Source organism: Dipodomys merriami, unplaced genomic scaffold (assembly GCF_024711535.1).
Source record: "Dipodomys merriami isolate MVZ:Mamm:240054 unplaced genomic scaffold, mDipMer1.0.p SCAF_11, whole genome shotgun sequence".
Taxonomy (NCBI): Eukaryota; Metazoa; Chordata; class Mammalia; order Rodentia; family Heteromyidae; genus Dipodomys; species Dipodomys merriami.
In genome coordinates this window covers 44,408,858-44,427,556 of record NW_027202382.1, presented here as the reverse complement: position 1 = coordinate 44,427,556, position 18,699 = coordinate 44,408,858, and the positions used below count along the sequence as shown (strand labels likewise).

At 49.2% G+C, this 18,699-nt stretch overlaps 1 protein-coding gene across 1 annotated transcript in view; it reads right to left on the bottom strand.

Annotated features, from left to right (window-relative positions):
• The window catches only part of Gpr107 (G protein-coupled receptor 107), a 52,356-nt gene that overhangs the window by 12,870 nt on the left and 20,787 nt on the right, over window positions 1–18,699 (bottom strand). The window contains exons 8-14 of the mRNA XM_070014847.1: window positions 14,812–14,922; window positions 13,688–13,821; window positions 10,754–10,829; window positions 7,563–7,636; window positions 7,337–7,454; window positions 4,600–4,730; window positions 2,993–3,036 (exon numbers count right to left, since the gene is read on the bottom strand). Of these exons, the coding sequence (XP_069870948.1) occupies window positions 2,993–3,036; window positions 4,600–4,730; window positions 7,337–7,454; window positions 7,563–7,636; window positions 10,754–10,829; window positions 13,688–13,821; window positions 14,812–14,922 (688 nt within the window). The remainder of the gene's footprint in view (window positions 1–2,992; window positions 3,037–4,599; window positions 4,731–7,336; window positions 7,455–7,562; window positions 7,637–10,753; window positions 10,830–13,687; window positions 13,822–14,811; window positions 14,923–18,699) is intronic.

Sequence of the window (18,699 nt, the reverse complement as noted above, 5' to 3'; positions counted from 1 at the left end):
CTAATAAACCATTCAGAAAACTGGAAGTGCCACTGTAGCTCAAGTGGAGCACTAGCCTTCAGCTGAAAAGCTGAGGAACAGTGCCCAGAGTTCAAGCCCCACGACTGACCAAAAAAAAAAAAAAAAAATCAAAGGATGTAAGATGAAAGAGATAGGTCTCAACACTTTAAAATTATTTTTTAAAAACCCTACTCATTACATTACAAAAAACGATTGCCTTTTATATAAATGCAAAGACAGGGAATATAGAAGTTCAAGAATGTTACTGAGGGCTGGGAAGGTGGCTCAGTGGTAGAGCGCTTGCCTTGCATGCATGAGGCCCTGGGTTCAATTCCTCAGCACCACATAAGCAAAAAGAAAAAAAAGCCGGAAGTGGCACTGTGGCTCAAGTGGTAGAGCGCTAGCCTTGAGATGAAGAGCTGAGGGACAGCGCCCAGGCCCAGAGTTCAGGCCCCACGACCGGACCCAAAAAAAAAAAAAAAAAAAAAGAATGCTAGCTGGGCACTGATGGCTCACGCCTATAATCCTAGCTACTCAGGAGGCCGAGATCTGAGGATTGAGGTTCAAAGCCAGCCCAGGCAAGAAAGTCTGTGAGACTCTTTTTTTTTTGGGTCCGGTCGTGAGGCCTGTACTCTGGGCCTGGGCGCTGTCCCTCAGCTCTTCAGCTCAAGGCTAGCGCTCTACCACTTGAGCCACAGCGCCACTTCCGGCTTTTTTCTTTTTGCTTATGTGGTGCTGAGGAATCGAACCCAGGGCCTCAGGCATGCAAGGCAAGCACTCTACCACTGAGCCACCTTCCCAGCCCCTCTGTGAGACTCTTATCTCCAATGAGCCACCAGAAAATCAGAAGTGGCGCTGTGGCTCAAGTGGTAGAGAACTTGCCTTGAGCTGAAGAGCTGAGGGACAGTGCCCAGGCCCAGAGTTCAAGCTCCATCACTGACAAAAAAAAAAAAAGAATGTCTCCAACAGTTACTGCAGAAGGTGTGTGTCGACATTTGCAGCAGGTGCTTCCTGCACCCCATTCTAAGCAGGTCAGGGCTCTCTGTTCCTCTAGGGGAGCCACTAGCACATGGCACAGCTATCTTTGTTGTTGACAGTGCAGCTGGTGAAATGTGTCACCAGGGAGCCACAGACGGGGAGACACCACCGACCAGGAGTGAAAGAGGAGAATGTCAACGAGGGAAGGGCTAGAGACAAAAATCCAAGGAGGGGGGCTAGGAAGGTAGCTCAGTGGTAGAGTGCTTGCCTTGCATGCATGAAACCCTAGGTTCGATTCCTCAGCACCACATAAGCAGAAAAAGCTGGAAGTGGCGCTGTGGCTCAAGTGGTAGAGCACTAGCCTTAAGCTGAAGGGCTGAGGGACAGTGCCCAGGCCCAGGGTTCAGACCCCACGACCGGACCCAAAAAAAAAAAAAAAAAAAAAATCCAAGGAGGCAGAGGACACTGGAGGCTGGGGGGGATGAGGGGGAGGGGCACTAGGACTTGCACACGGATCAGCTCTCAGCCTGGGCAAGATCTTCACATGAGAGGCAGCCCAGAAGCAAGAGTGGCAGGAGCCTGGGGGGTGGAGCGAGCGCACAGTAACTGGATGTTCAGACAAACCAGCGAGAGCCTAAACAGATCGCAGCACGCGCACCTGATCGGGAAATTCAACATGGAGAAATAGTGTTATCCAAAGAGTCAACAAAGGACCTCAACAGCCACGTTGGCCCAGCATTATTCAGCCCAGTTAGAGAGACAGCCCAGATGCCCCACCATGATAAATGGGTGAAGAAATATGGCACACACACACACACACACACACACACACCATGATAAATGGGTGAAGAAATATGGCATGCACGCACACACACACACACACACACACACACACACACACACACACACACACACACACACACACACACACACACACACACACGTCTCATTCATCCACAAGGAACAATATGTCATTTGCACATGCCTAACATGATAAAGTGCTGGTTCAATCCCTATTTGTTTCTAAATAGACCAAAAATTTTAAAATGAAATAATATATCAAGTATATACCATGGCTGTTGGAAGTGTATAGTCATCGTGTGTGTGTGTGTGTGTGTGTGTGTGTGTGTGTGTGTGTGTGTGTGTGTCTGTCTGTCTGTCTGTCTGTCTGTCTTAAACTCAGGGTCTGGCATCTAGCCCCGAGCTCTTTTGCTCAAGGCTAGTGCTCTACTACTTAGAGCCATAGCTGTACTTCCAGTTTTTGAGTGGTTAATTGGAGATGAGTTTTCTGCCCAGTCTGGCTTCGAAGCTAATCCTCAGATCTCAGCCACCTGAATAGCTAGGATTACAGGTGTGAACCACCAACACCTGACTAAGCCATTTATTTTTAAAAAGAACTCACACTGCTTACTTCTTTTTGACTATTAATGAACAAGGTGCCTTGCAGAGCGCTGCCATCAGCAGAGGGCTGGAGGAGCCCTGTGCTCTCCAGCCTCACGGCTCACATTCCCAGCCATGCCTGGCAACCTGGGCCCATGGAATGGCTCAAGACAGCCCTGTAGAGGAAGCACATGGTGCTGCCTCGTGGCCTGCTTCCTGACTCAGGAGGCAGGTTGAAAACAAGGAGACGTGCAGGGCTATGACAGGTCATTCTGAAGGTGCTACAGGCCTCAGTCACACCTTCATGAACCTGGACCCAGCTCTTTGGAAAGCATGTTGGTGAAGTGGGCAGGAAGGCCAGCTTTGCAGCACACCCCGTCCACAGACCTGCTCCTCCAGGGAAGTGTGATGAGCTCTGCTTTCTGACTCCGCTTTGAGAAGGTGAAAATCACAGTCACGAGTGGGAATGAAATGAATCACCAGTTCCGCAGCCATCACCCCCAAGTCTCTTCCTGCAGCCAGTCTCTGGAGCACCCCACTCCTGCCCTTAACACTTCCCCGATCGCCCAGCTCAGGAGTGCCTGGCATGCAGACTCAGGGAGAGCAAGCAACACAAAGGGCCGGGAAAACTTGCCTTTTCCATCTGTGGCCGAGGCTTCTTGTAAATGTCTGATGGACCTAAAAATAAGCATTGAGAGAGATTAGCTGACAAATTTGCATTCTTCTCTAGTTTTGGCTCCAGTACAATTCCCCAATTATAAACCAAAAGGATTAGACCACAAGACTTAAGAGCACACTTCAAAAAAAAAAAAAAAAAAAAGAAAGAAAGAAAGAAAGAAAGAAAAAAGCAAAGCAATCTTCGACAACCCACACTTTGCCATTTATGGTGCTTAAGTCTGTGAGGGTGGAGACGCCCTCTGCTGGCAAAATCAAATTATGGCAACAAGTAAATCTGGCTGGGCTGGAGTGAGGAGCAAGCTACCATTTAACCCTCCTGGTAGCTCCTCCTCAATCGCATGCTTGAGGCCACCTGGGCCAAGCTCAGGACAAGAGCACATCATTGAACTCAGAGGAGAACGGGTCTTAGAAGAAAGTCACTGTCAACTTTTTTCTTTTGTCTGTCGTGGGGCTTGAACTCAGGGCCTGGGCACTGTCCCTGAGCTTCTTTGTGCTCAAGGCTAGCTCTCTTACCACTTGAACCACAGCACCACTTTGGGTTTTTGAGTCGTTTATTGGAGATAAAGAGTCTCTCAGGGACTTTTCTGCCTGTTTAGCTTTGAACCGCGACCCTCAGATCTCAGTCTCTTGAGTAGCTAGGATTATAGGCGTGAGCCACCAGCGTCCGACTCACAGCCAATTTCTAAGTCTGGGTCTGGGAGCTGGACATGTGGCTTCACACAAACGCTCTCCACTGAGATTTGTAAGTGCACAGAACAGCCTCCAGGGAGCCTTTCTCTGGGCTGGGGCATGCTGGTAACTAATTGCCATCATTAACACTCAGGAGGGGACAGCAGCATTGCTAAGGGGGCTGCAGACTGGCATTCTAGGCATGTTCACAGTCACCAAGGAAGACTGTACCACGTTCTACACCGCAGCTATCTGCTGACCCATCCCATTAAGACCAAACCATTCCCACCATTGGGCCTGCAGAGCCTGGCACACCTCAGGATGGTGGCTGCAGGGCACAGCACTAAGAAACATTCAAATGGCCATGGCCCAGACCAGTGAGGACAAATGGAGGGCTGCCCTCGCCAGCCTGCCCTCTTCCACTAAACCAACAACTTCCATCACCCTGCACGAGATGGAACAGGGATAGTGACTCTTGTCAGACAGCGACTGGACACGAACGCTGTTTCCACACAAACGTGGTGCCCATGGGCTGCCATTCTAGGCATGAAGCAAGCCACCCTCCAGAGCACTGAAGACCAGCACCAGCTCTGTTATCACTCTCCCTCGTTTCCCCTCTGAATGGCAAGAAAAGCTCACTCAGGGGACTCTACTCGTTTCCTACCCAAGATGATAGCTGCTGTGTATGACCAGGCTCATGCTGCTAAGTTCTCATTTCTAGACTCTGCTACTGTGTGAGCACTGGGCTGCACGGCCTCGCAAAGTGACCTCAGAAGACACAGGTCCCTAGGATTGGTCTGGGGCGGCGTGGGCCCCATGACTTGTGTGATTTGGTCAGCTGCTGCCCGGGGACAGGCGAACTGCAGTGTGCCACACACCCTGCAGGCTACGCACCACACCACAGGGAAGAGGATGGCCCCACAGCACAGCAGGTCCACCAGGAACAGAGAGTCCTTCCACAAGCTGTATTCCGTCGTGCCCTCCTCGGTGGACTCGATGATGATGTAGGCCACGTTCGCCAGGACCTACAGGACAGGAGAGGTTGTGGAGGCCTCAAAGCCTGGGTGACTGCGACGACAGCAGACCCGGTGGGTGCTCAGCCAGGCCTGCGGACCCCAGCCTGAGGCCACAGCGCTGTCCCCAGTCCCACCGGCCCTTGTGGAACTCTGACCCTCTTCTACAAGATGTAGTCTCTACATGTCACAGACTAGCGCAGCAAGAATGGCAGTTTGAGCCCCAGAGCTGAGCAGCTACCCTGCTCCTCACGGGTGGGAGTCCAGGCCAGGCCCCTCACACTGTGCACGCCCCACTTCCTCCCTGTGGCTCAGCTTTAGCCACATCTGGATTCCACTTCTGAAGCGAAGCTTTGCCTGGGATCTGTCCCAGTCACGGCAAGCGTTTCAACTGCTCGCTGAGATACCTCTGAGCACAGCAGAAATTTACAATTTATTTGTACGTTCTTTTGAAGATTACTGTTAGGAGTACCTGCAGGGATCAAAACCCCATAGGGCTGCACTCAACTTCAAGGAATTGAGGAGGTCTTGAAGTGTAGTTTCTCTTTCCATCCAGGACTTATTAGATTCTCACTTCTCCAATCCTCACTTAGTTCAAATGCAAAACCAATTGTGGAATTTGTTTTCCCACCAGCCCCAGCTGTGGCTTCTTCCCGCAACTGTTCTCCCCAAGCCCAGCTGGCTGTGCTCAGGCTGCTGCCCTGCGGCCCACCGCAGCGACACAGCAGAGCACAGGCACTCAGACCTCTCCCATGCCTGATGGGGGCGTGCGGTGTCCCCACAGGAGCTGGCACATGCAATGTGCCAGTGACAGTTTTGAAATCCTACTCTGTACACGTGTCACTTTCTTAGTACTAGAAACTTCTATTCTGACCAGGCCTGGAGGGTGGCTCAGAGGTGTAGCTTGCTTAGTGTACAAAGTCCTCAGAGTAGGGCTGGGAAGGTGGCTCAGTGGTAGGGTGCTTGCCTCGCATGCATGAAGCCCTGGGTTTGACTCCTCAGCACCACATACATAGCAGAAGCTGGAAGTGGTGCTATAGCTCAAGTGGCAGAGCCCTCGCCTTGAGCTGAAGAGCTGAGGGACAGCACCCAGGCCCAGAGTTCAAGACCCATGACCGACCAAAAAAAAAGACCTGGGTTTAATCCCTAGCACATACTCCCTCCCCCCACCCAAAAAAAGAAAAAGAAATGTTTTGTCACTCCCTATGGCCAAAGGGAAGCAGTCTTAACTTTCTGGACTGATGAGACACCGTGTAAGCGTGAGTATGCTTCCCTGTCCCCTTCCAAGCACTCTCATTTCCTGAGCTGTGCCACGCAGCTCTACCTCCATCGTTGAGTGGAGCAACAGGGGAAGCAGGAAGCCTGACCTCCAGGAGGGGAGTGGTTAGCCCCTGTCAAGGGCCAGGGACTCAGCGGGAGGAAGGCCCAGGCTCAGGGGCCTGGGGAAGCTATGGCTCTCAGTCTGAACACCAATGATCCTGCTGGCTCAATCACCAAAAGATGCAGATGTTTCTCAGCCTCTGTGCTTCACTGGTGCAGTGGTAGTGGGCTCTGTGGCTGCTCCGTTACCTTTGTCACACTCTTTTCCTTAAACATCTTGCTGAGTGCCCCCTTTGGCACAAAGCCCCTCCAGAGCACCCTGGAAGTCTACAGTAGCGCCCTCCTGACTGTGTGCATGAGGGGGCTTCTTCGCTGTAAGCTTTGCCAACCAGCCCATCCCCAGGGCTGAACAGGCTGAACTGGTACCTAGGGAGTTGTGCCCTTCCTTCCCTACCTGCCACACTTCTACCGAACAATAAAGCATAACATCAGCTGACCAGAGCCATGTACTAAAACGTATGATCTCTGGGCAAAGAGCTATATGCATCCTGCTACAGGCTGTTTGTTCTAAGTTCTTTGACTGGTTCTATTTGCAATAAGACTGCTGGGCTGGAAAGGTGACTCAGTGGTAGAGCGTTTGCCTTGCATGTATGAGGCCGTGGGTTCGATTCCTCAGCACCACATATGTAGAAAAAAAAAAGCCAGAAGTGGCGTTGTGGCTCAAGTGGTAGAGCATTAGCCTTGAGGTGAAGAGCTGAGGGACAGTGGCTAGGCCCGGAGTTCAGGCCCACGGCTGGACCCCACCACCACCACCAAAAAAAAAAAAAAAAGACTGCTGAACAGAAGACAAGGTTTTGCTTCTGAGCAGCTTCCAGCCGTGGAAGCCTGACCGCAGGCCAGGGCTCTACACACAAGAGGGTTTGCCAAACGTTTGTCCTCCGCAACCACTGTCTATTCTCCCTTGCAGCTCATGGGCGCCTTCCATATTTTGAAATGCTTTGTTGATAAAATGGCAGTATCTGGGCATCCTCACAAAGAAGACGATTGTGCTAGAGGGCAAATGGATGCAGGAGGCTTTCCCACAGCTCTCCATCCAGCCTGGGCATTCAGACAAGTGACCATCAAGCAATTCCCAAGAGTGTTCAAGGACCTGTTTCAGTGTGTTGGAATTCAGAAAGCAAAGCTCCACTCCCAAAGGCAGAAATGGGTTTCCAGGCCAGCTGCCGCCTGCTCTGATTGGACTTGGGACTGAGCCCTGCTAGGAACTGAGAGGGAACAGCAGCAGATGGGTTCCTCACCTGGAGTGGGATGACAATCATGAAGATCTTCTTGTCCTTATCTGACAGGATGTGCTTAATGAAAGCCCAGCCCGTGCCGATGAGTGCGATGGTGATGAACAGCAGGGCCCCTTTCAAGCTGGAAGAGAAGCCAGAACGCAGACCCCAGTGAGGCTCCTCACACCCAATGATGTCACAGTCGCGTCCCCCCGCCTTGTGCTTTGTGTGACACACACTGTGTACTTACAGGTGTGTTATGTAGTACACAACGGCCCAGCCCTCGATGGGAAAACCCTGCGAGGAGATGTAGTGGTAGTCGATCTGAAAGCAAACAGATGCAGCTCAGAAAGGGTTACTCAGCACCCACCCAGGCTGCGTGACACACAGGACCCAGGGGACCTCAGGATGGGGGTCCCCCAGCACCCCACCACACTCAGCCCAGGTCATACTCTTAAAGTAAACAATTCACTCTGGCAAATGGCTGCCTGCTTTCTTAAAAATAAAAACAAAAAGAAAATGATCCAAATGCTGTAAGTCTTCTCCATATTCTAGTCAAGAACTTTTCCTTTCATACAGCTGCTGATGCTATGCAGGATGCCAGTCCATCAGTGGGGACATCTAGGCATAATAATCTTGCTTCAACTACTTCATTCTTTAAAAAAAAAAAAGGAGAGGGCTGGGAAGGTGGCTCAGTGGTAGAGCACTTGCCTTGCATGCCTGAGGCCCTGAGTTCGATTCCTCAGCACCACATAAGCAAAAAGAAAAAAAGCCAGAAGTGGCGCTGTGGCTCAAGTGGTAGAGCGCTAGACTTGAGCTGAAGAGCTGAGGGACAGCGCCCAGGCCCAGAGTTCAGGCCCCACGACCGGACCCAAAAAAAAAAAAAGGAGAGTAAAAGAAGAGCCAGGCACCAGTGGCTCATGCCTACAATCCTAGCTATGTAGGAGGCAAAGATCTGAAGTTTGTGGTTTGAAGCTAGCCCAGGCAGTATCTCCAACTAACCACTCAAAAACTGGAAGCAGCCAGGTGCCGGTGGCTCACGCCTGCCTAGCTACTCAGGAGGCTGAGATCTGAGGATCTTGGCTCAAAACCAGCCCAAGCAGGAAAGTCCATGAAACTCTTTTTTAATTAATAAGTTTTTTTTTAATTGTGAAAATACCATACAGGGGGGTTACAATTACATAAGCAAGGTAATGAGTACATTTCTTATCAAGCATTGTTGCCTCCTCTTTTGTTTCCCCTTACCATCCCTGCCCTCCCACGTCCATGAAACTCTTATCTCCAATAAACCACCAGAAAACTAGAAGTGGTGCTGTGGCTCAAGTGGTAGAGCACTAGCCTTGAGCTGAAGAGCTGAGGGACAGTGCCCAGGCCCAGAGTTTAAGCCCCACAATCACCAAAAAAATCAAAACAAGTAAAACAAAACAAAAACTGGAAGAAGTGTGGCTCAAATGGTAGAGTGCTAACCTTGAGCAAAAAGGCTCAGGGATAGCTTAGGCCCTGAGTTCAAGCCTCACAATTGACCCCCCCCCCAAAAAAAAAAGTCTGACCAGGTGTGAGCGGCTAGCACCTGTAATCTTAGCTATTCAGGGACTGGGAAGGTGGCTCAGTGATAGAGTTCTTGCCTTCCATGCTTGAGGCCCTGGGTTCGATTCCTCAGCACCACATAAGCAGAAAAAGCCGGAAGTAGCGCTATGGCTCAAGTGGTAGAGCACTAGTTTTGAGCTGAATTGCTGAGGGACAGCGCCCACGCCCAGAGTTTAGGCCCCATAAGTGACAAAAACAAAAACAAACAAACAAAAAAATCTTAGTTATTCAGGAGGCTGAGATCTAAGGATCAGAGTTCATAGCCAGACTAGGCAGGGAAGTTTCTGAGCCTCATCTCCAAATAACCACCAAAAAGCTGGAAGTAGCCAGGTGCCAGTTGCTCACACCTAGCTACCCAGGAAGACTGAGATATGAAGATTGTGGTTCAAAGCCAACCCAGGCAGGAAAGTCTGTGAGACTCTTATCTCCAATTAACCACCAGAAAACAGGAAGTGGTGCTGTGGTTCAAGTGGTAGAGCACTCACCTTGAGCTGAAGAATTCGGGGACAGTGCCCAGGCCCAAAGTTCAAGTCCCAGAAAACAAAACAAAACAAAACAAAACTGCAAGTAGAGCTGTAGTTCAAGTGGCAGAGCACTAGCTTTGAGCAAAAGCAACTCAGGAACAGTGCCTAGGCCCTGAGTTCAAGCGCCACGACTGGCGGAAAAAAAAAGTCTGTAAACGTAGAGATGCTGAGGCTGCCAATGCACTTTCACTGAAGTGGCAAGATTCAGTAATGTACCCCCAAATGCTCCAAGAAGACCCCACCATTGGCACTGATGCATACATATACACCTTTCATTATAAGTGGTATCTAGATATTAACGTGATTCCAGAAAAAAAGCCCTAACTGACGTCATTTCCCAACAGTGTGACAAGGTCTAATTTTGTTTTTCCCTAAGATACTATTCTCCAGTATGGCAGGAGGGTAGACCAAGTGTGGCTCGCACACACCTCACTAGCTCACAGCTGTGATCCTGCCTACAGGTACATTCACTTCCATCTGTATCCGTTCTCAATATGCAAAGCTGAAACCCAATCGTCATGCCTAAGCCTTTCTTTTTTGGGTGGCAGTACTGTACTACCTAGGAAGGTGCTCTACCACTGGGCCATGCTTCTAGCCCTTCCCTTTTTTCACACTAGTTGTTTTTGAGATTAGGGCCTTGCTTCCTGTCTGGGCACCCACCTGGGCCATACCTATCTATTTTAGGCTTCTCAGTCTATTTATCAAGATGACAAGCGTGCAATCATGCCGGCTTCTTTTGTCCAGACTCTCAACAGACTTTAATGCCTAGGGCTAACCTGGAACCATTATCCTCTCAATCTTAGCCTCTGGTATGACAGGCATGTGCCACTTTATCCAGCAATGGGCTCAGAAGGGGCCTCAAGAATTTTCTGCCCAGGCTGACCTCAAACTGTGATTCCCTCCTTCTCAGCCTCCAAGAAGCTAGGATTACAGGAATGAACTACTGGTGCCTGGCTTATGATCCAATCTATATAAGATCAACTTTTCTCTCAGGTCTACAAACACTGACCTTCACATCCAGGAAGAATATGAGAGATTATTTGGAAAAATACAGGAAGTTACAGACACAATCCAGCAGATGGCACTCTCATCTCGAGAGATGACAGAAGCAAAGTGATCAAAACTAGCGCTGCGGAGGCATTCTGCAGCTGTCTCAAGCCTGGCCTGGCAATCACTGCCCCATGGCCAGGCTCCCCAGGCAAAGGGGCCTTCTGGAACCTCCTCCCCTGTCTCTCACCAATCTATCCCTTCCTTCTTCTAGTTCATTTTTTTCCTGTTCATAAAGGCATGCATATCACGGTGTAAGTGATCCCCATGTACAGATACATACTGCATGGAACACCAGAGAGAGAGACTTAGTGAACGGAAGGGCTGCCATCAACCAGTGGATTTTAAATACATCATTCCTATAAAAAAAAAAAAGAGAGAGAGAGAAAAGAATTAAAAAGAGGAGCCTTCTCCCAAAGGGCACGTATCAGGGCTACTGAAAAGCAGGCACTTAACAGAATCTCAGCAAACTACAAAAGTAATCCTTTTTAAAGAAAGTAGTTTCTGTCACCAGAAAAGGCTGGGGATAGAGTAAAAAGCCCCCCCCCCCCCCCTTGTAGACAATGTGATGCTGTGAATCCAGAAATATGCACTGAAGCTTTCAGTCCTGACAAGACAGAAATCTTCCTCCTGGAAACCACCCTGGAAGGCCACATGAGTAAGAGCAAGGTGACGGTAGACTCCAGCTGCAGGCCAGTGTAGGAGGGCTGAGTGCTAGTATGGGGCAAGGTGGCAGGAAGCATGGGCCCTCGACCCCACCCACACTTTCTCTGAAACACCACTCCCACCCACCAGGTACCAGAGTCAACTGCTGGGCTGCCAGGCATTAACTTCCTCTTCCCATCCCACCTCCTCTTGGGATGAACCCAACAGGCCACACAGGCCACTGAGAATGTGAAACCTAGAAAGACCAAGGGAAAGCCACACGGAGCATGTACACACAAGGCATGTACTCTCAGATACTGGCTCTCGGATACCACATTAGTGGTATCTGCAAACCATATCAGTGAGACAAACAAATCCATGGCAATAGACTAGAGAGCTCAGGGGACTCATTCATACCCAACTAGCTTCACATGAGATCCAGCAGCTATATTGGTAGGAAAGGATATATTGTTTGGTACCTGCCCTGAGGAAGTATCAGCTTGAAAATACAGAACAAATAAAGTGGGGCCTCTCCTCCCTACACACAGGAAGAGGGACTCCAACTGCATTTCCAATCCAGATATTAAATACATATTCTCTGTCATCTTGGAGTAGCCAAGGGAAATCAAGAAAGGACTAAATTCAGATAGCTCTGACTCCATTACAATGGAAAACTTTCATTCAACAATGCATACCAACAAACCAACTTAATAACTGGGAGAACAAAATAACTGCAATGCTCAAGACAGACAAGGAATCAAGGTCCAGAATATGCAAGAAACTTGTGCAAAGCAACTAAAAAAAAGCCTGAGAAGTCACAAGAAAATATGCAAAGACTAGAGGAGGCCAGGGCTTAGAATGTGGCCTAGTGGCCGCGTGCCTCCTCCTGTTCCTCAGAGGACAGAGGCCTAGGAGATCTCAGGAGGGGGACAGCGCTCAATGGAGGGGCTGGAATACTGCTCCCATGGAAAGACCTCAATCGCGTTAAACCTCAAGACCTTCTTGCGAAACTGGGAACATCCCCTCAGCAAACTGCTGGAACGCTAGCCAGCCCAACCAACTAGCATGGTGCGCCTGACTACGGTAACTGTCTCCACAATGTACGCTGGCACTCTCGCCCATCTTCCAGTCCCAAGGAACTCTGCATCTCTGAAACGCGGCCACAGCCTTGTAGTCGCGTGCTTTTATGTCACTTCCATTTCCAACCTCACAGAACTGGCTGCAAGACTGGAAAAACCTGGGGAGGGCATCAATCACACCTCGCTGTAGGTAAATGATACGTCAACGGGATCAAAAATCTGACTTACACAAAGCAGGTCAGCCTCATTTAGTTAGAGACGTAAGCCTCCTCTCAATTTTAGATTCGTGAATCAGTGACAATGACTTCGGCTTTCACCGAGTAGGCACATGGCCAGGAAGCTATGTGAGAGGCATCTTGAGTTTGCACAGCACCCCTACTCAAAGCCCCTGAGGGGTCACAGACCTAACAACCTAAGACACTGGAGGAAAGGAAGGCAGAGCACTGACGGTCCCAGGTGTGAGGCTGAGGAACAAGACTCACAGAAAGCTGTGAGGCAGACTGCAAGTCACAAAGTTCACACTTCTGACTTCTCTAATCAAGGTAAAAGGAACATTTTATTTAAAACTCCAAAACGTTCCTGGCCTGCATTTGGATGACTCTTGCATGGGTAATGGCAGTCTGGTGATCAAATGGGTCATGTGGGGCTTCACATCGTCTGGCAGTGTCACAGCAATGACCAGTGAGTTCTGGCTAGCAGAGTCCAGCCTGAGGCGTGTCCTTTAGGTGACAGAAGGTGCCATTCTCCCCAATCCAGAGAGGAATGTGGGTGGGCTTCATTATTCTGTAGTTCCAATTGGCACATAATACTCTAAAACCATACTCAAACACCATCACCATGTGGCCCACGAACCTTCCACTGCAACAAATACATGCTGTGGTTCTCATTTTGTCAGTCTATGGGGAGGGAAAGCGTGGAGCCTATCTATGCAGCTGCTCCACTGAAGAACCAAGCACAGGAAGTCAAAGGCTCAGGGGTTTTAGAACAAAGGCCCAGAGACAGGCAGATGGGCTTTGAAGAGGTTTTCTGAAGGTTTCACATCTGGACAGAGAAATAATCCAGGCAGGCTGTGAGCCCACGCCTGCAGTGCCAGGTGGCTCCCTAAGCTCGCACGCAGGCAGTGGGCAGCACCACTGAGCTTGTCAGGACACGCGGCCCTGTAAAGGTACCAACAGCTGACTCTGAGACCGGGACAGCGGGGTCCCTGCCCTGGAAGTACTTTGCTTGCAGATGACCAATGCATTCAGAGTTGCTTCTTAACACAGAACACAAAAACCTGGGAGCGAGCAAAACAAAAACAAAAACAAAAACCCAAAGGCAAAGCCATCCTCCCTAGAGCACACCTGCACGGGGACACTGCTGCCCTGGTGTCTCAGGGAAGACGCCCTTCAAAGAGAGAGCAAAGCTGCTTACTGCCGCCTCCCCCCAGTGAAGAACCCAGCACAAGGTCAACCATGCAAGCCGGAATCCACACTCAAAGAAGTCATTGTTACCTTCGTTTCCGAAGAATGTGAATCCAGATGATCCCAGAAAGGAAGAAGAAAAAGGCCACGGAGATGTATAGCCTGGGGAGGGGGGCCTCCCCTGCTGAGAGGTAGCTGTCGGGGTTCTTCTCCGTGATCTTAATCTGAAACCAACACAAAGTCACCTTCCACTGTGGAGGAATGGCTCCCTCAGCCACTCCATTAGCAGTCAGGACACTGAGGACAAGCAGTGGACACCACACGGGGACTGCACTGGTTGACATGGAAACATGTCTCGAATGTCTCTAGTCTCTTATTCATATAATCCTCTGCTGAAGTACCTTGCCCACATCTTCTCTTAACGAAGTAGTCATGAATGAAACATTCAATGGTAAAGTGCATACTTACCATGTGTAATGTAAAGCCCTGGGTTGGATCCCTCCCCACCCCTACCCCCCCAAAAAACAAACAAAAGCCAACAAGGAAGCAAAAAACTACTTTTCTTGTATATGTACCAGTCCTGGGGCTTGAAGTCAGGGGCCCGGGCACTGTCCCTGAGCATTTTTGCTCAAAGCTAGCACTCTACCACTTAAGCCACAGATCCACTTTTGGCTTCTCTCTCTCTCTCTCTCTCTCTCTCTCTCTCTGTGTCACAGATCCACTTTTGGCTTTTCTGTGTGTGTGTGTACTTTCCTGCCTGTAGCAGGAAAGCCTAGCTGGCTTTCTCTTTCTCTCTCTCTGTGTAGTTTATTGGAGATTAGAGTCTCATGGACTTTCCTGCCTGTAACAGCTTTGAATCAGGATCCTCAGATCTCAGCTTCTGGAATAGCTAAGATTACAGGCATGTGTCACTGCTGCCCAGCTCAGAACTACTCTTTTTTTTTTTTTGGTCCAGTCGTGGGGCCTGAACTTTGGGCCTGGGCGCTGTTCCTCAGCTCTTCAGCTCAAGGCTAGTGCTCTACCACTTGAGCCACAGTGCCACTTACCGCATTTTTCTTTTTTTGCTTATGTGGTGCTGAGGAATCGAACCCAGGGCCTCATGCATGCAAGGCAAGCGCTCTACCACTGAGCCACCTTCCCAGCCCCTCAGAACTACTCTTAGAGAGAGAGATGTGCTGAATTTTACAGGCCCATGCCCAGGCCAAGGTACTCACATCCAGGCTGAACGAAAACATGTCACTAGTGTGCGAGTCGCCATTTGCGCACTTATGGAAGTAAAGACTGTAGAGGCCTTCTTGCTCATCAGTGCTGATGTTAAAGAAAAACTGAAGGTAAAGAAGAAAAAGTTATGGATGTCAATAGGTAGAAGGAAATAAACCACTTAGTCAAATTCCCCCAGAGAAGAGCTGAGTGGAGTCTTCTCTCCTGGTACATTGTAATGACTGTGGAGCTCAGTCCATGTTCCCACTTCTACCCCTGCTTTGCCCAGGTCTGCCGATGGGAAGGTTTTCTGCACAGGTCTGCAAAGGCAACCCAGATGCACTTAACTCTTCCCCCAAGCTCACATGGCATTTTGCTTTTTGGGTAAAGAATACTTTTTATTTTTTGTCGGTCATGGGGCTTGAACTCTGGGCCTGGGCACTGTCTGCCAGCTCTTCAGCTCAAGGCGAATGCTCTACCATTTGAGCCACAGCACCACTTCCAGTTTTCTGGTGGTTAACTGGAGATAAGAGTCTCACGAGCCGGGCGCTGGTGGCTCACGCCTGTAATCCTAGCTACTCAGGAGGCTGAGATCTGAGGATCGCGGTTCAAAGCCAGCCCGGGCAGGAGAGACCGTGAGACTCCTATCTCCAATAAACCACCAGAAAACCGGAAGTGGCGCTGTAGCTCAAGTCGTAGAGCGCTTGCCTTGAGCTGAAGAGCTGAGGGACAACGCCCAGGCCCAGAGTTCAAGCCCCACGACCGACAAAAAAAAAAAAAAAAAAAGAGTCTCACGGACTTTCCTGCCTGGGCTGGCTCTGAACTGTGATCTTGGGCTGGCTTTGAACTGTGATCCTCAGATCTCAGTCTCCTGAGTAGCTAGGATTATAGGCGGGAGCACTCAGCAAGAATACTTTTTTAAAAAGAAAGGAGGCTCATCATCAAAACCTATGACTTAGTAGGTTCTCTACATTTTTCTCTGTTATTTTTTTTTTTTTTTGGCCTGGGGTTGGCTGTGGGTATTCATGCTTTCATTTTTTTGGTGGTAGATATGAATTATATAAAGGGGTTTCATTGTGATATCTATACGCGCTTACCTCCTCTACTAATCCTTTTTATCATCCTGCCCTCAAATCAAGTTCAATACAAACCAAAACATGCACCCCGCCCCAAGAATGACTCTTCCCGTGTGTGTGTGTGTGTGTGTGTGTGTGTGTGTGTGCGTGCGTGCGTGCGTGCGTGCGTGCGTGCGTGCGTGCGTGCGTGCGCGCCTAAGCCTCAGACTGAGGCTTAAACTCAACTCTGGGTGCTAACCCTTAGTTTTTTGCTCAGGGCTGGTGCTCTACCACTTCAGCCATATCTCTACTTTGGGTTTTTGGCTGGTTAAGAATCTCATCAACTTTCCTGCCCAGGTAGGCTTCGAACCACAATCCTCAATGCTAGGATCCTTAACTGCTAGGATTATAGGAATGAGCTACCAGTGCCCAGCTTGCCCTTGGTCAGTTCTACAAACATACTATCAGAAACAAAAAGCATCTGCCAAAAATATACTGCTTAGGGTTACAGACGTATACTTAACTCACTGAAGCAGAAGCTAGGCAATGGTTATAATGGCATTTTTCAGGGAGGGCCCTGGAGGACACATGAGTTTCTGAGCTGCTTAGCCCTGTTCTGTTTCTTGTACCAGATGATTATAAAGGTGATTATTTATAATTAAATTCAATGTATTATATATTCTGCTCTTTAAGAGTAAGAAATTTCTTGTAAAGCCGGGCGCTGGTGGCTCACGCCTGTAATCCTAGCTACTCAGGAGGCTGAGATCTGAGGATCGCGGTTCAAAGCCAGCCCGGGCAAAGGAAGTGTATGAGACTCTTATCTCCAATAAACCACCAGAAAACCGGAAGTGGTGCTATAGCTCAAGTGGTAGAGCGCTCGCCTTGAGCTGAAGAGCTGAGGGACAACGCCCAGGCCCAGAGTTCAAGCCCCACGACCGACAAAAAAAAAAAAAAAAGAAATTTCTTGTAAGGAAATAAAAAACAAGAAACACTCAGCCAAGACCATTAACCTGTTAAACCATGTCGCAAACTCAACTCATGACAGTAAATGTCAAAGCATATCCTTAGTTCATTCAGGTAAGCAGATTTTCAAAAAATATTAATTTGGGGGCTAGGCCTGTGGTGCACACCTGTAATCCCAGCAGGAGGATCATGTTTAAAGGGAAGCCTGAGCTACATAGTGAGAACTTACCTCAAAAAAAAAAAAAAAAAAAAGAAAAAAGAAAACAAGTCTTTCCCACGGCACGCTGGGAGGAGAATGCACTAAGAAGTCACAGAGCAGGACTAGAGAAGTGAGCTGAATTTAAAACAGGGCACTCAGGGAGGCTCTGTTGACAAGATGCCATCTGGCAAAGACCTGAAGGATCCTGAGAGTTCAGCACAGAGCCAGAGCTGAGCAAGACCTAATCTTTTCAGGAGGCTAAAGTGGCTCTTGTGGCACTCGAGTGAGCAAGGAGCCAGCCAGGGCCAGGCCATGAGGGCCATGGAAGCCGGTGGAAGGGCTGGCGTCTGCGCACAGACAGAAAGCGGCTCACAAATCGGAAGCAAATGTGCGCTCTGCGAGCACTCAGCAGCAACAGTGACAGCTACTTGCTGAACTGCACGGACCAAAAACAATCTCCAGTGTAAGAAATTAGGATTGAGTTGTGCAAGACTTCCTGGGATTGGGGGTGGGGAACCAGAGCATCTCCACAGAGTAAGTTCTGAGGGTCATGCCTTTGTTACAACTGACCAAGTTGTACATACACTTAAGACCTATGCATTCCTCTGCAAGCAAATTACACTTCCAGTATGAATCTGCTCAGAGGAGGCAGTGGCTCTTATGAGCTGACAGTAAAAACATAATTTGTACATATTTGTACAAAGTACAAATATTTGTACATATTTGTACATAAAAGTACTTTGTACTTTTATTTAAAAACTGAGAGTCACAGCCTGAGATGAGACAAAACTCCTTGCATTATTTAGTTTTAGGTCATCAGTGAGGCGCAGAAACTGAGTTGTTCCAAGTCCCCTGGCTCCTAAGCATCTCTGAGGCAGTCTAAAACCCACCCTGGGTATACGCATGGTGAGGCTGTCACGGACACTCACACACATTAGTGACCATGCCAGTGGGGCCTGCCTAGAGGCTACTTCTGGGTCTCAGGGAACCTTCCAACATGCCACACTGCCCTCAAGCCCACCAATGACTCTTTCTTTCTTTTCTTTTTTCTCTTTTTTTTTTGGGGGTCCAGTCGTGGGGCCTGAACTCTGGGCCTGGGCGCTGTCCCTCAGCTCTTCAGCTCAAGTCTAGCGCTCTACCACTTGAGCCACAGCGCCACTTCTGGCTTTTTTTCTTTTTGCTTATGTGGTGCTGAGGAATCGAACTCAGGGCCTCAGGCATGCAAGGCAAGTGCTCTACCACTGAGCCACCTTCCCAGCCCACCAATGGCTCTTTCTGTGGACAAGTCCATGCTTCCATCATGCGTCGACTGGAGGCTGTGTGGACTGGAGAGGCACAAGGGCCACGGGAGTTTGGACATATCACACTCACAACTATAGTCAGTCAGAGACTTCTGATCAGGTACACGTGTGGTAATAATGTCCATAATGTCCACCCATCGTGTTCATTGGTTACAAAGACTGCCACTGCATTCAAGTGAGTGACAAGCAGCATGCCTAAGCTATTACTCCTATGGTCAAAATGCCTTTAAAAATCCTACTATAACTGAGTGCTGGGGGCTCACACCTGTAGCTCACGCTACTCAGGAGGATGAGATCTGAAGATTGCAGTTTGAAGTCTGCCCGGAGAGGAGAATCCTCATGTTATCTCAGTTAACCACTCAAAGTGATAAAATGCTAGCCTTG